At 38.8% G+C, this 14,554-nt stretch overlaps 1 protein-coding gene across 1 annotated transcript; it reads left to right on the plus strand.

The window, feature by feature from the left end:
* Window positions 1–710: 710 nt before the first annotated feature.
* On the plus strand, window positions 711–12,912 carry LOC106093921 (synaptic vesicle glycoprotein 2C). The gene is made up of 10 exons (XM_059363166.1): window positions 711–958; window positions 5,619–5,988; window positions 6,054–6,232; window positions 6,298–6,479; window positions 6,548–6,765; window positions 6,893–7,061; window positions 12,219–12,336; window positions 12,406–12,565; window positions 12,628–12,755; window positions 12,826–12,912. Exons 1-10 carry the CDS (start codon window positions 910–912, stop codon window positions 12,873–12,875), a joined length of 1,623 nt encoding a protein of 540 aa, XP_059219149.1. The 5' UTR covers window positions 711–909; the 3' UTR covers window positions 12,876–12,912.
* Window positions 12,913–14,554: the final 1,642 nt, after the last annotated feature.

Below are 14,554 nucleotides of genomic sequence, written 5' to 3' on the forward strand. Positions count from 1 at the left end.
TTTTAAATCCAGAAAGACGATGATGACAAATGATGATGCTGCAATTGATTATATACTCACAAGATTAGATAAATGAGCACGGTGACAAAAATTGTATGCAAAGGTTAGAATGAAATTGTGAAATTCACAACTTTCTATTTGCTTTGCAAATAGTCACCGATTTAGACCATAATTTGGATTAGGTCGAAGTTTATTCACCCTTCAACACATATTGCATTTAATAGAGCTATAGGAAAGGAATTTGCGATTTTATGAAAATTATTTCTATACCAGACACCATTTTTTGTAGGGTTTACCGATTGGCCGAGCCGAATTTGGGAACCCAACTTACCTGAGAGTCACATGGCACATTTGGAATCTCCAAAGATTTAAGTACCTCGGCTATATCGAAAAACGATTTTTGTCAAATTGTGTAGAAATTTTAAAAGGTGTGTTGTGTTAGACCTTCATACGTGCGTGTCGGTGAAGTTATGTATGGATGTTGTGCTTGGGATGAAATAAAGTTTCATTGAACTTGGCATTGAATACATTGTGTTCTCAACTGATTGATAAAACAAGTAGACATTTCTTTGTGTCGGCCAAAAAATTCATTAAACCAAACTAATCTGTTTCATTTGTTTGGTACATATACATGTATGTCTCTCCGTACGTACGGATGCAAGACTACTGAAAAGATAAGACATTCGTGTAGTCATATCAAAGCATTCACATGTCAGCATTTCAATTACGAACATAAAATATTAATTAAATGAAGCACAAAGATTGTTACAAGTCAAGCTTATTATGCAAAACGATTCATGCAGAACGACGACCTACTAATTCTGAATATTCCAAGTAGTGCTGAAAAATTAAAATTTTTGTGGTTTAATTTTGCTTATTTATAAATCTCAAAGTATATTTCTGCAAAATATGATAAATAGTGAAATAAACAGCCGCACGAATAGTGATAAATGTAATGGTAAGAATATCTCGGAACATATTATGCTTGGAAAGTGTGTTAGTTGTTCTTACAATGCAGATTTACAAAAAGCAGCTCTTGGCGATGAATGATTATGAGTGAATCCGGTAAAGTGGTAGTGTGTGTGATAGGATCCCATATTAAGGTAGCATAGGCCGGGGGTACTCAGAGAAATTTTGACAAATGGTTCCAAAAATAGACCAATAAACCAAAATTTTCATAAACTTAATGTCTCGTTTTAAGTAAAATTTTGTTTTCAACTTTATGATTATACAAAACCAAATGTTGGCTGATCGAGACAATAAAAGGTTTCTAGAAATAGAGTGATATAAAAAAGTTCACCCTGGTGCCGGGGGGTTGTTCCCGCTCAAAAAAAAAAAAAAAAAACCAAACGGTACAAGTCGCCAGCATTTTCTGATCTTGAGGGCCATCTCACCTCATCTTCCTCACATACCCTACACATTTTATCATATGCCGCACCCTTTTTTGCATAAGTGAACTTGTAGTGTTCTTCGACGCTTGTTCGTCCACTACGCAACCTTTTTAACCTTTCTTACCGTGCTGGAGTTTTTCGGTCGAGTCGGAAGGTTGTTAACGTTTGGCTATGCCAACAACCCTGCGAATTACCGGGCAATTGCTATATGCTCCGAGCTCCCCAACGTTATGAAGTGTATGGTTAACCATCATCTTGCGAGATACTTACAGTCCAGTGGCCTTCTTAGCGATAGACAGTATGGGTTCCGCAGAATTCGCTCTACGGGAGACGTAATGGCATTTATATCGGAACGTTGGAGTCGCTCTATCCACCAGTTTGGTGAGAGTAAGGTCGTGACTCTGGATATCTCCAAGGCATTTGATAGGGTCTGGCACGGTGTACTTTTATCAAAGCTTGTCGCTTTTGGTGTCGGAAATAACTTCGATTTATATCGAGCTTTCTCAGAAATCGCACTGTAGATGGGTTCTCATCAGATGAGTATACATTGACCGCATGTATACCACAAGGCTCTGTCCTTTCTCTTTTTCTTATTTTCATTGACGATCTATTGGGTCAGACTTAGAATCCAGTCTACCGATGACAGTAGTCTATGTCATTCATATTCATTAGACCATAGGCCCAGTCCTCAAGAAATTGGGGATAAGAGGCGCATTATGAATGAGACGCTCTCTCAGGATTTGTTGGCCATTTCTGAGCGAGGCAGAATAAACAGAGTAGACTTTAACGCACAGAAGACGGAATGCTGTATCTTGTCTCACAAGCGATTCACTGACCCACTACAATCATCGATATCTATCGGCGGTATACACATTGAGCAGTCAGATGCTCTCGATGTTCTGGGCATGAAGATACAACGTAATGTCCGTTGGTCAAAACACGTATTCAAAGTGTCGAGAGTAGCATTCAAGTGTTTCAGCGTTCTTAAGCGGTGCAGGAAGTATTTCATCTGTTCTGATCTTCCCAAAATCTATACTACTTATATCAAGCCGAGGATGGAGTTTAACACTCATATATGGGCAGAAGCTCCAAAATCGTCGGAGTGTGGGTAGCGTTGTACTGCTCTATCGTTACTTTCATGGCGTGTGTTCCAGGGATTTACTGATGTTAGGATGTTCACCAGGAATACAAGACTTGTCAGGAATTCATACCGGTTTGCAATTGATTGGCCAATCGACCGAGCCATGCATTACTGAGAAAATTAATTTTTCGCCCGAACCATTCATATATGGATTCCACTTCCGGCTAATATCCTTCCCACCGACATTGACGTTCAGAAATTTAAGACAAATATCAATAAACACTACACCCTTTTCCCCCCTCCAATCCTTAAGTTCCCCAATTGCCAACGCAATGCGCTGCATATATAGGGAACATCCCCTGCTTGTTGGTTACGTGAAAAAAAACCTGAGGATCCACAACTTGATGTGAGGTGTTATAGCTCCCATATAATCTGATCTCCCAATTGTACTTCTTGGGCTCTAAGAGAGCGCAATCCTTAAATAACTGTTCTGAAATTTTGCACAATAACTTCTACTATTATCTCCAACGCAAAATACCTGGGTGTTTTGCTGGACAGAAAATTGAACTTCAAATCCAACATTTTGGAAAGGACAAGAAAGGCCACTCTTGCCCTATACACCTGCAAGAGAGCCATTGGCAAAAGTTGGGGATTTAGACCGCGTGTCATACATTTGGTATTTACTGCAGTTGTCGGACCTATTATGCTATATGGTATTGTGGTCTGGTGGACGGCGCTTTAAAAATCCACCTATTGCTCAATACTTAACCGGATCCAAAGGATGGCTTGTTTGTGCATCACAGCCGTACTGAGGACGACACCATCTGATGCACTGAATTTAATGCTACATCTTATGCCTCTGGACATTGTGGCTACCCAAATTGCGGCTACCACTGCCGTGAAGTTTAGGGAGCTTTCTCATTGGTCATGTAGCGTCTACGGACACTGTGTTATCCTTAATACAATATCCGCTTTTTGATAAAAATTACTGTACCACTATTTCCGATAGAACCGATTGGAACAACGATATCCCTGGTAACAGTATTTACAAAGACTTCTATACGGATGGTTCCAAACTAAACGACCAGGTGGGCTTTGGGGTCTACTCTAAAGATCTAGAACTGGTCATGTCGAAGAGGTTACCCGACCACTGCAGTGTGTATCAAGCAGAAATCTTTGCAGTTAAGAAAGTGGTGGAATGGTTAAGATATTGGGTTGCCCAAAAAGTAATTGCGGATAGAATGAACTTTAATCAAATATACTTTTTTTACACTTTTTTTCTAAAGCAAGCTAAAAGTAACAGCTGATAACTGACAGAAGAAAGAATGCAATTACAGAGTCACAAGCTGTGAAAAAATTTGTCAACGCCGACTATATGAAAAATCCGAAATTATTATTGGGGCAACCCAATATAACGTTATTACGTCGATTGGCATAAATATCTTCTCAGACAGCCAGACAGCCAATAAATCCCTGGAGATCGTATTTCTGAACACAAAAACCGCCCTCGACTGTCGCAGATCTCTCAACGAGATGGCTGAACAGTTCAAAATTCACCAGTTCTGGGTGCCGGGCCACAGAGATATCCTAGGGAATTGTAAAGCGGGTGAGCTTGCGAGACTAGGAACTACCAAGTATTCAAGTATTCCAGGGACACTTGAATCTGTGGGTATGCCTCTAGCGACATGTAAGCTAAGTTTTCAGACCAGAACCGAAGGACAACGAATGGTAGATGGTGGCCTCATCTCGACTTAAAGAGGTCTACTGCTTTGCTATCATTGGCTAGGAAAGACGCCTCAGTCATTGTGTCCGTGATGACAGGTCACTGTCTAATCGGAAAACATGCTGACAGACTGATGGTTGCCAGCAACGACTTTTGCAGAAGCTGTGAGGACATTGAAGAAGTGTCCCGCACTAGCAGTCAGAAGGATTTCCACATTAGGTTCTCATTTGTTTGAGAAGCGGATGTGAACATTCGCAAGTTATTGAGGTTTTTAAAGTGAAATGGATGGTTCAGCGGTAGGAACTAGAAGGCATTTTCTTTCTTTTGTTGTTCCTGTGGTATCACAATGGACGAAAACGTCTAAGTGAGTCTGATGGCAGACTGCCACTTAAACCTAACCTATCTCCAACATTCATGTCAAGCATGGTCTGAATTTGAATATATAAACCTATAACTTGATTTGACTTCTTGAGGAAACAATTGTTTTCCTTGTATTGCTTGACATCTTTTTTGGTTTCTGTCTATTAAGAGAATTCGTGCAAAGAACTTGACAAATGCTATCAATTGTGGAGGGTATATAAGATTTAATGGGACGGTATTGCCCCCATAGGATGGGGGTGTACTAGTCTAATCATTCCGTTTGTAACACCTCGATATTCGTTTTAGACCCCATAAAGAATATATATTCTTGATCGTCTCCAAGTCAATCTAGCCATGAGTCAATCTAGCCATGTCCGTCCGTCGGTCCTTCAGTCGAAATCACGATAGCGGTCGAACTCGTGAAGCTAGCCGATCTCCCGATTTGACTCTTTGAGCCCCTGGAAGTTCGATTTGTCTGAAATTTTGCATGCGGTGTTCTGTTAAGACTTTAAACAACTGTGCCAAGTACGTCTATAACCTGATATAGCTTCCACATATACCGATCTCCAGATTCACCTTCCTGAGCCCATACAAGCCGGAATTTATGTCCGATTTGGCTGAAATTTAGCATGTAGTGTTTTGTTATGACTTTCTGTAACTATGCCAAATACAGTCCGAATCGGTCTATAACCTGATATAGCTCCCATTTAAACCGATCTCCCGATTTGACTTCTCGGGCCCTTATTTATGTTCGATTTGGATGAAATTGAGCATGTAGTGTTTTGTTGACTTCCAATAACTCTGCCAAATACGGTCCGAATCAGTCTATAACCTGATATATCTCCCATGTAAAGCGGTCTCTCGATCATTCTTGTTCGGTTCCTAGGAGCTTTAATTTTTTTTTTGGTTGGACAAAAGTTTGGTATGTTGAGTAAAAGTATGCCCTTCAAGTAAATTTATTTATTTTGTAAAAATTTTTAGCAGAATCCATGGTGGTGGGTTCCCAACATTCGGCCCGGCCTAACTTAGCACGCTTTTACTTGTTTTTTCTTCTTTTTTGCAGATATCAATGAACCTGCCGATTTTGAAAAGGCTCTTAATGCAGCCGGTTTTGGGCTCTGCAATCTCTTGCTGTTATTGGCTGCGATTCCAGCAAAATTGGCCATTGTCTTTTCCACCACAACTATGGCTTACATCTTGCCCATAGCAGAGTGTGATCTTAAATTGTCACTTTTCAATAAAGGAGTGTTAAATGCAGTGACCTTTGCTGGTATGATATCATCGGCCATTGTCTGGGGTTATTTGGCTGACACACAAGGAAGGAAGAAGATTTTGGCTTGGGGTTTATTGGCCGATGCTTTGTGTGTCTTTTGCAGCTCACTAAGTCAGAATTTCGCCATGTTGGTGACGTTTAAATTCTTTGGAGGCTTGATGTAAGTAAAAATTAAAATTTTTTTACAGATATAGAAATACGATACTAATATTAAACCATTTATAGAGTGACTGGACCAAGTGCTGTGTTGATCACCTATTTGACAGAATTGCATGGAAATGTTCACAGGCCCAGAGTACTAATGGTTTTGGGTTTAATCACTTCGTTTGGTACTTTGCTTTTACCGGTAATGGCATGGTTGATTTTGCCTCAGGATTGGGAGTTTGAGGTGCAAAGTTTGAATGGTGAGTTTAAAGTCATTTAGTCGATTAAGAAACTTTTGGTTAATAATTTTATTTCACCCACTTAGTACACACTTGGCAAATATTTTTATTTTATTGCGCCTTGCCTAGTCTACTGAGCGGTCTGATATTGGTGTTTTTGCCTGAAAGCCCTAAATTTCTTATGTCTCAAGGACGAAATCAAGAAGCTTTAAAATCGTTTCAATTTATATATGCTTTAAACAACAGGAAGCCAAAATCATTTTATCCGGTAAGTGAAAACATAACAGCAATTTTGGAGTATTGAGTAAGGAAATTTAACATTGTGAAAACACATAGATCCACAGTTTAGTTGAAGAAGTTCCAAATCGCGAAGTACCTACAATTGTCCCCAAATCTGCTGATAATGGAAAACAGGACTCCATTGTAACATGCCAACACGGTACACTCAGGCAGAGTTTCCACGACGGCTGGCAACAAACCAAACCAATGTTTCGCAAACCACTTCTCACAAGAGCGCTTCATGTGTACCTTATGCAATTTTCCATTTTATTGGGGTATGATTAAGACCACTTTGAAAGCCATTCCCCATTTTGCCCAATTGACAGATTTCGTTTGGTTTGTTGGGCACAAATAAGGTGGCCGATTGGCGGATTTCCATTTGATATGATTTCTTCTTTTCAGTTACAATACCATACGTTTGTGGTTACCTCAATTATTTGCTTCAATCGCCGAGTTTGAACATGAATACGCCAACTCGACCAATCAATCATCAAATCTATGTGCCATTTTGGACTACAGTGTCAATAAAACAGCAACAATTGTGGCCAATTATGATGGTGAATGCACAGCTGTAAGTTATAATTCATGTACCATTTTTACTATTAAACTTGCGGTTAGGTATGGAACTTTACGGGGGTATTGCAACTGGGGTATTGCAACTTATGTTTGCAAAGTTTCTAAGCATTGATGCTAAATTTTATCTAAGAAAATTTCTAAGAAGTGGAATTTAAAATTTAATAATGTGATTAAAACAAATATTGTTCGTGGACTCAGGCGATCTAAAATAGCTAAGCTAGCTTAAGGAAGGTGTAAGTGCGTTAAGTTCGGCCGGCCGAACGGGTATATTTGTAAACCACCTTTCGTCATAATCCGGAGATAGATTCAAAATTCATGCCCCATAGCTGCTATATCGAAATATGGTCCGATTTGGACCAAATTCGACACGGATATTGAGAGGTATAATAAGTACATGTCATTGGTCAATTTTGTAGAACAAAATATTGGTCTTTTTGGTAGCCATATACAAATATAGACCGATCTGAACCATATACGACACGGGTGGTCGAAAAGTCTAACATAAGTCACTGTTTCAAATTTCAGCGAAATCGGACAGTAAATGTGTTTTTTATTGGGCCAAGACTTTAAATCGAGAGATCGGTCAATATGGTAGCTATATCCAAATCTGAAACGATCTGAGCCAAATTTCAGAATGTTGTTGAAGAGCCTAACGCAACTCACTGTCCCAAATTTCGGCAAAATCGAATCGGGCAATAAATGCGCCTTTTATAGGCACAAAGGTTATATCGAGAGATGGGTCTATATGGCAGCTATATCCAAATCTGAACCAATCTGGGCAAAATTGAAGAGAGCTATCAAAGGGCCTAACACAACTCACTGTCCCAAATTTTGGCGACATTAGAGAATAAGTGCGCCTTTCATGGACCCAAAATCTCAAATCGAGAGATCGGTCTATGTGGCAGTTATATCGAAATCTTGATCGATCTGTGCCATATTACAGAAGGATGTCTAGGGAATTAGCTTCACTCACTGTCCCAAATTTCGGCGACATCGGACAATAAATGCGCCTTTTGTGGGCCCAATACCTTAAATTGAGAGATCGGTTTATATTGTAGCTATATCTATATCCATATAACGCAACTCACTGTACCCAATTTCGGTGAAATCGGATAATAGATGCGCCTTTTATGGGTCTAAAACCTTAAATAGAGAAATCGGTCTATGTGGCTGCTATATCCAAATCTTGACCGATCTATGCCATATTACAGAAAGATGTCAAGGGATCTAACTTAACTAACTTCCCAAATTTCGGCGACACCAGAAAATACATGCACCTTTTATGGACCCAAAATTATAAATCGAGAGATCGGTCTATATGGCAGCTCCAAATCTGGTCCGATCTGGGCAAAATTGCAAAAACCCACAACCCACTGTCCCGAATTGGGCAAAATCGAGCAATAAATGCGCCCTTTATTGGCCCATGACCTTAAATCGAAGGTCGGTCTATATGGCAGCTATATCTAAATCTGGACCCATATGGTCAAATTGAAGTGGTAAACTCACTGTCCCAAACTTCAACAAAATTGGATATTAAATGTGGCTTTTATGGGCCTAAGGCCCTAAATCGGCAGATCGATCTATATGGGGGTTATGTCAAGATATAGTCCGATATAGCCCATCTTCGAACTTAACTTGCTTATAGAAAGAATCTGTGCAAAGTTTCAGCTCGATATCTCCATTTTTAAAGACTGTAACATGATTTCAACAGACAGACGGACGGACATGGCTAGATCGTCTTAGATTTTTACGCTGATCAAGAATATATATACTTTATAGGGTCGGAAATAGATATTTCGATGTGTTGCAAACGGAATGACAAAATGAATATATCCCCATCCTTCAGTGGTGGGTATAATAATTAGTACTGTTTGGTACTAGTCTTATTACCGAACTAGTATTGGTTTTAATTCCAATCTGGTATTGCTTTTAGCACCAGACTGTTATTGGTAAATCTAAAATCTCCGCTATAACAAGAAAACAAGTAAAAGCGTGCTAAGTTCGGCTGGGCCGAATCTTGGGAACCCACCACCATGGATTCTGCTATAAATTTGTACAAAATTAATTTAGTTGAAGGGCATAATTTTATTTTATTCTACATACTGCTAGGAACCGAACAAAGCTGATCGAGAGCCCGGTTTACATGGTAGCTATATCAAGTTATAGCCCGATTTATATCATACTTGGAACAGTCGTTGGAAGTCATAACATAACACCACACATCACACAAAATTTTGACCAAATCGGACATAAACTGCGGCTTGCAAAGGCTCAAGAAGTCAAATCGGGTGATCGGTTTATATGGGAGCTATATCAGGTTATAGATCTATTCAGACCGTACTTGGTATAGTCGTTGGAAGTAATATCAGAACACTACATGCAAAATTTTAGCCAAAATTTGAGGCTTCCAGGCACTCAAGAAGTCAAATCGGGCATATCGGATGAAAGGGCATACCGGATGAGAGGTATATATATGGGAGCTATATATAAATCTAATCCGATTCTGATGAAATTTTTCACACATATTGGGACGTCGCAAAAAGACTTCGTGCCAAATTTGTGCCTTCTTCAGCCTTAATAGGTCATATCGGATGAAAGTTATATATGGGAGCTATATCTCAATCTGAACCGATTTAGATGAAATTTTGCGCATGTATTAATACGTCACACAAAACATCTCATGCGAAATTTGGTAAAGACTGGACGGAAATTGTGGGTCCTACAGCTACAAAAGGGCATATCGGAAGAAAGATATATAAGGAAGCTATATCTTAATCTGAACCGATTTTTATGAAATTTTGCACACATTTTGGGACGTCAAAAAACACGTTGTGTCAAATTTTGTAAGGATCGGACCAAAATTATGGTTTTTACAGCTTTAAAAAGGCACATCGTACGAAAGATATATATGGGAGCTATATTTAAATCTGAACCGTGTTTTTTCAAAATCTATAGCGTTTGTCTTATGCAACATTTTGTGAAAATCGGACAACAAATGTGACCTATCCCTTGATTACAAGAATACATGCACAGACAGACTGACGGACAGATGGACATAGCTTAATCGAATCAGGAAATTATTCTAAGCCGATCGGTATACTTATCAATGGTTCTACCTCGTCGCATTCTTGGCGCTGCAAAGGAATGCACAAATCAATAATTCCCTGTACCACAGTGGTGGTGTAGTGTATAAAAATTCGAAATTTTGTGCAGATTGGTTGAAAATTGTAGTTACTAAGGCCATTTAAGTGAAAATAAGCGATACATATATATGAATACTGTATCCAAATCTGAACCGATTTTGACGAAATCCTGCACATTGGTTAAGATCAGAAACAAAACAATTCATGCCACATTTTGTGCAGTTCGCTTAACAAGTAAAAAGGCGTTAAGTTTGGCCGGACCGAACTTTGAATACCCACCACCTCGGGCATATGTAAACCATCTTTCGTCAAAGTCCGATAAAGCTGCATACCTTTTGCAGTTTTATCGAAATAAGTTCCGATATGGACCAAAAACTTAAAAGTACAAGTCATTGTTCAATTGTGTATATCAAAATATTGGGCTTTTAAGTAGCTATATCTAAAAATAAAGCGATCTGACCCATATACGACACGGATGTCGAAAAGCCAATCATAAGTCACTGTGTCAAATTTTAGTGAAATCGGATTATAAATGCACCTTTTATGGGCCAAGACTTTAAATCGAGATATTATTCTATATGGCAGCTATATCCAAATCTGGACCGACTTGGGGCAAGTTTCAGAAAAATATCGAAGAACCTAACACAACTCACTGTCCCAAATTTCGACTAAATCAGACAAAAAAATGGGCCTTTTATGGCCCCAAAACCTAAAATCGAGAGATTGGTCTATATGGCAGCTATATCCAAATCTAGACCGATCTGAGCCAAATTGAAGAAGAATGTCGAGGGGCTTAACCTAACTCACTGCCCCAAATTTCGGCGACAACGGACAATAAATGCGCTTTTTATGGACCCAAAGCCTTAAATTGAGAAATCGGTCTATATGGCAGCTATATTCAAATCTGTACCGATCTGGGCTAAATTGAAGAAGGATGTCGAAAGGCCTAACACAACCCTTTTATGGTCCCACAACCCTAAATCGAGAGACCACAAAGTGTGTAGCGGGACTTAACTCACTGTACCAAATTTCGGTGATATCGGACAATAAATGCGCCTTTTATAAGCCCAAAACCTTAAATCAAGAGATCGGTCTATATGGCAGCTATGTCCAAATCTGAATCTCACTGTCCCAAATATCAACAAAATCGGATAACAAATGCGTCTTTTATGGGCCTAAGGTCCTAAATCGGCTATGTCCAAATCTGAACCGATCTGAGCTACTGTCCCAAATTTCAGCAGAATCGGATAATAAATGTGGCTTTAATGGGCCTAAGGGCCTAAATCGGCGGATCGGTCTATATGGGGGCTATATCAAGATATAATGCGATATAGCCTATCTGCGAACTTAATCTGCTTAAGGACAAAAAAAGAATCTGTGCAAAATTTCAGCTCAATATCATTTTTTTTAAAGACTGTAGCGTGATTTCAATAGACAGACGGTCGGACATGGCTAGATAGTCTTAGATTTTTACGCTGATCAAGAATATATATACTTTATAGGGTCGGAAATGGATATTTCGATGTGTTGCCATCGGAATGGCAAAATTAATATACCCCCATCCTTCGGTGGTGGGTATAAAAAGGCGCAGTGGAGCGGGCCCGGTTCAGCTAGTATAAATATAGTTCAATCTGAACCATATTTAGGTCAGATGTCGGGAAGTCTTAAGCTATTCACTTTTTTATATCAAAAAGAAGAATCTGTACCAAATTTCAGCTCAATATCGCAATTTTTGAAGACTGTAGAGTGATTACAACAGAGGGACGGACAGACACATGGGCATCGTTAAATCGTCTTAGAATTTTACGACGATCCGATATATATATACATATAGGGTCGGAAATTGATATTTTGATGTGTTGCAAACGGAATGACTAAATGAATATACCCCCTATCCTACGGTGGAAAATATTGAATGTAAAAATTTCGATTTTGCATAAACAACAGTACTCTACAAATTAAATCACATTTTTCTAAAGATTTAATAATTGGCATTCTCTCTTTTTCAGAACAAAAACATTTCTGTTGATATGTATATGAACAATATCATTGTATCCATTGCTGGCATTGTGGGATATTGTTTTGCTGGTTTCATAATTCGTGCTGTGGGTAGCAAACTTTTGTTAAGTAAATATGAATATGCTGAAAAACAAGAATAGCACAGCTGAAAAACTTTTCTGTATATTTTCATGCCAGCTAGTGGACTTTTCATCTCAGGATGCTTAGGCTTTGGTCTTTATTGGTCAAGCAGTGGCCTTAATACTTTGATCATATCCTCTATGTTCATTACATTGTGTGGTGTGTCAACATCTTCACTCTTGGGAATGGTTGTGGGATTATTTCCTACTACCCTAAGGTAAGATTTTCATTTTAATTAAACTTAAGAAAACGTAATGCACAAAATGAAATTGTTTTTAGAACCATGACTGTATCATTGGTGATGATGTTTGGACGCCTTGGTGCTTTATCGGGTAATTTAATGTTTCCACTTTTGTTGGAAATCGGTTGTATACCTCCATTTGCCATGGTGGGTACGGTGCTGATATGTAAGTTGCAAAAAAAATTAAATGGAATTAATACTAAATTTAAGTAATTTTTCTCTCTTTCTTGATAAAGTTGCAGGGTTATTGTCTCTCGTGTTACCCAAGAAGACAACATTCACATAAAAGCCAAATACTATTTAGTAGAAGGACTGGATGAGTTGTGAATACACACAGTACAATCATAAGTTTTGTTAGTGTTTAAAGTGGTAATAAATTATTTTTTGATAACAATGGTTTTCAATGCAAGCTGTTGTAGATTGATTATAAATATAAAAATGAAGGAAGTGTGTGAGTATTGAGAAAAGAGGCTCAGCGGGATTCAGGTAAAGTTGAAAAGAGGGTGTTGATATTAATCCGCCCTATGCCATTATAGACATACACCTAGTAAGCCAGCAAATGGCTTGTTGTGCGCATTTAAACTAAAAAGTAATAATAAAAAGGCATTTAGTTCGGCCGGGCCAAACTTTGGATACCGACCACCTTGGGTATATATTTAAATCAGCTTTCGTCAAAATCCGGTGAAAAATACATACCTTATGCCCTATACCAGCTATATCGAAATTTGTTCCGATTTGGACCAAATACTAATAAATACAAGTCATTGTTCAATTGTGTATCACAAAATATTGGTCTTTTTGGTAGCTATATCTAAAAAGAAACCGATCTGAATCATATTTAACACGGATGTCGCAAAGCCTAACATAAGACACTGTGTCAAATTTCCGTGAAATCAGATTATATTTGGGGCCAAGACTTTAAATCGAGATATTCGCCATATTGCAGGAGTATGTTGGGGGGCTTAACGAAACTCATTGTCGCAATTTACGGCAACATCGGTCAAAAACGCACCTTTTATAGGTCCAAGACCTTAAATCGAGAGATCGGTCCATATGGCAGCTATATCCAAATCTAGACCGATCTGGGCCAAATTGAAGAAGAATGTCAAAGGTCCTAACATAACTCACTGTCCCAAATTTTGGAAAAATCAGAAAATAAATGCTCCTTTTATGGGCGCAAGACCTTAAATCGAGAAATCGGTCTATATGGCAGCTATATCTAAATCTGGACTGATCTGGGCCAAATTGAAGAACGTTGTCGAAGGGGCTAACGCAACTCTCTGTCCCAATTTTGGGCAAAATCGGACAATAAATGCGCCTATTATGGTCGCAAGAGTTTAAATCGAGAGATCGGTCTATAAGGCAGCTATATCCCAATCTGGACCGATCTCTGCCAAATTGAAGGAGGATATTTGAGGGCCTAACACAACTCACTGTCCCAAAATTTAAACAAAGTCAGACCAAAAATGTGGCTTTTATGGGCCTAAAACTCTAAATCGGATGATCGGTCTGTATGTGGGCTATATGAATAAACCTTTTATAAGTTTCAGACCCTAAATCGGCATATCGGTCTATACGACAGCTATATCTAAATACAATCCGATATTTACTATATTTGGGTCTGATGGCGGGTGGCTTAAAACAACTCACCGATACAAATTTCAGCGAAATCGGATAAAAACTAAAGCTTTTATTGGATTCAGACCCTTAATCGGCAGATCGTTCTATATGACTGCTATATCTGAATATAGTTCTATCTGAAACATATAAAGGTCAGGTGTTGGGAGGCTAAAAGCTATTTACTGCTTCAAATCTCTGCGAAATCGGTGTAAAAATAAAGCATTTATGGGCATTAGACCCTTTATCGACAGATCGGTCTATATAGCAACTATATCCAACTATATCCAACTATGGTCCGATTTGGCCCGTTCAAGAAGTTAACCAGCGTGCATCAAAAAGACGTAT

Source organism: Stomoxys calcitrans, chromosome 2 (assembly GCF_963082655.1).
Source record: "Stomoxys calcitrans chromosome 2, idStoCalc2.1, whole genome shotgun sequence".
In the NCBI taxonomy this organism is placed as follows: Eukaryota; Metazoa; Arthropoda; class Insecta; order Diptera; family Muscidae; genus Stomoxys; species Stomoxys calcitrans.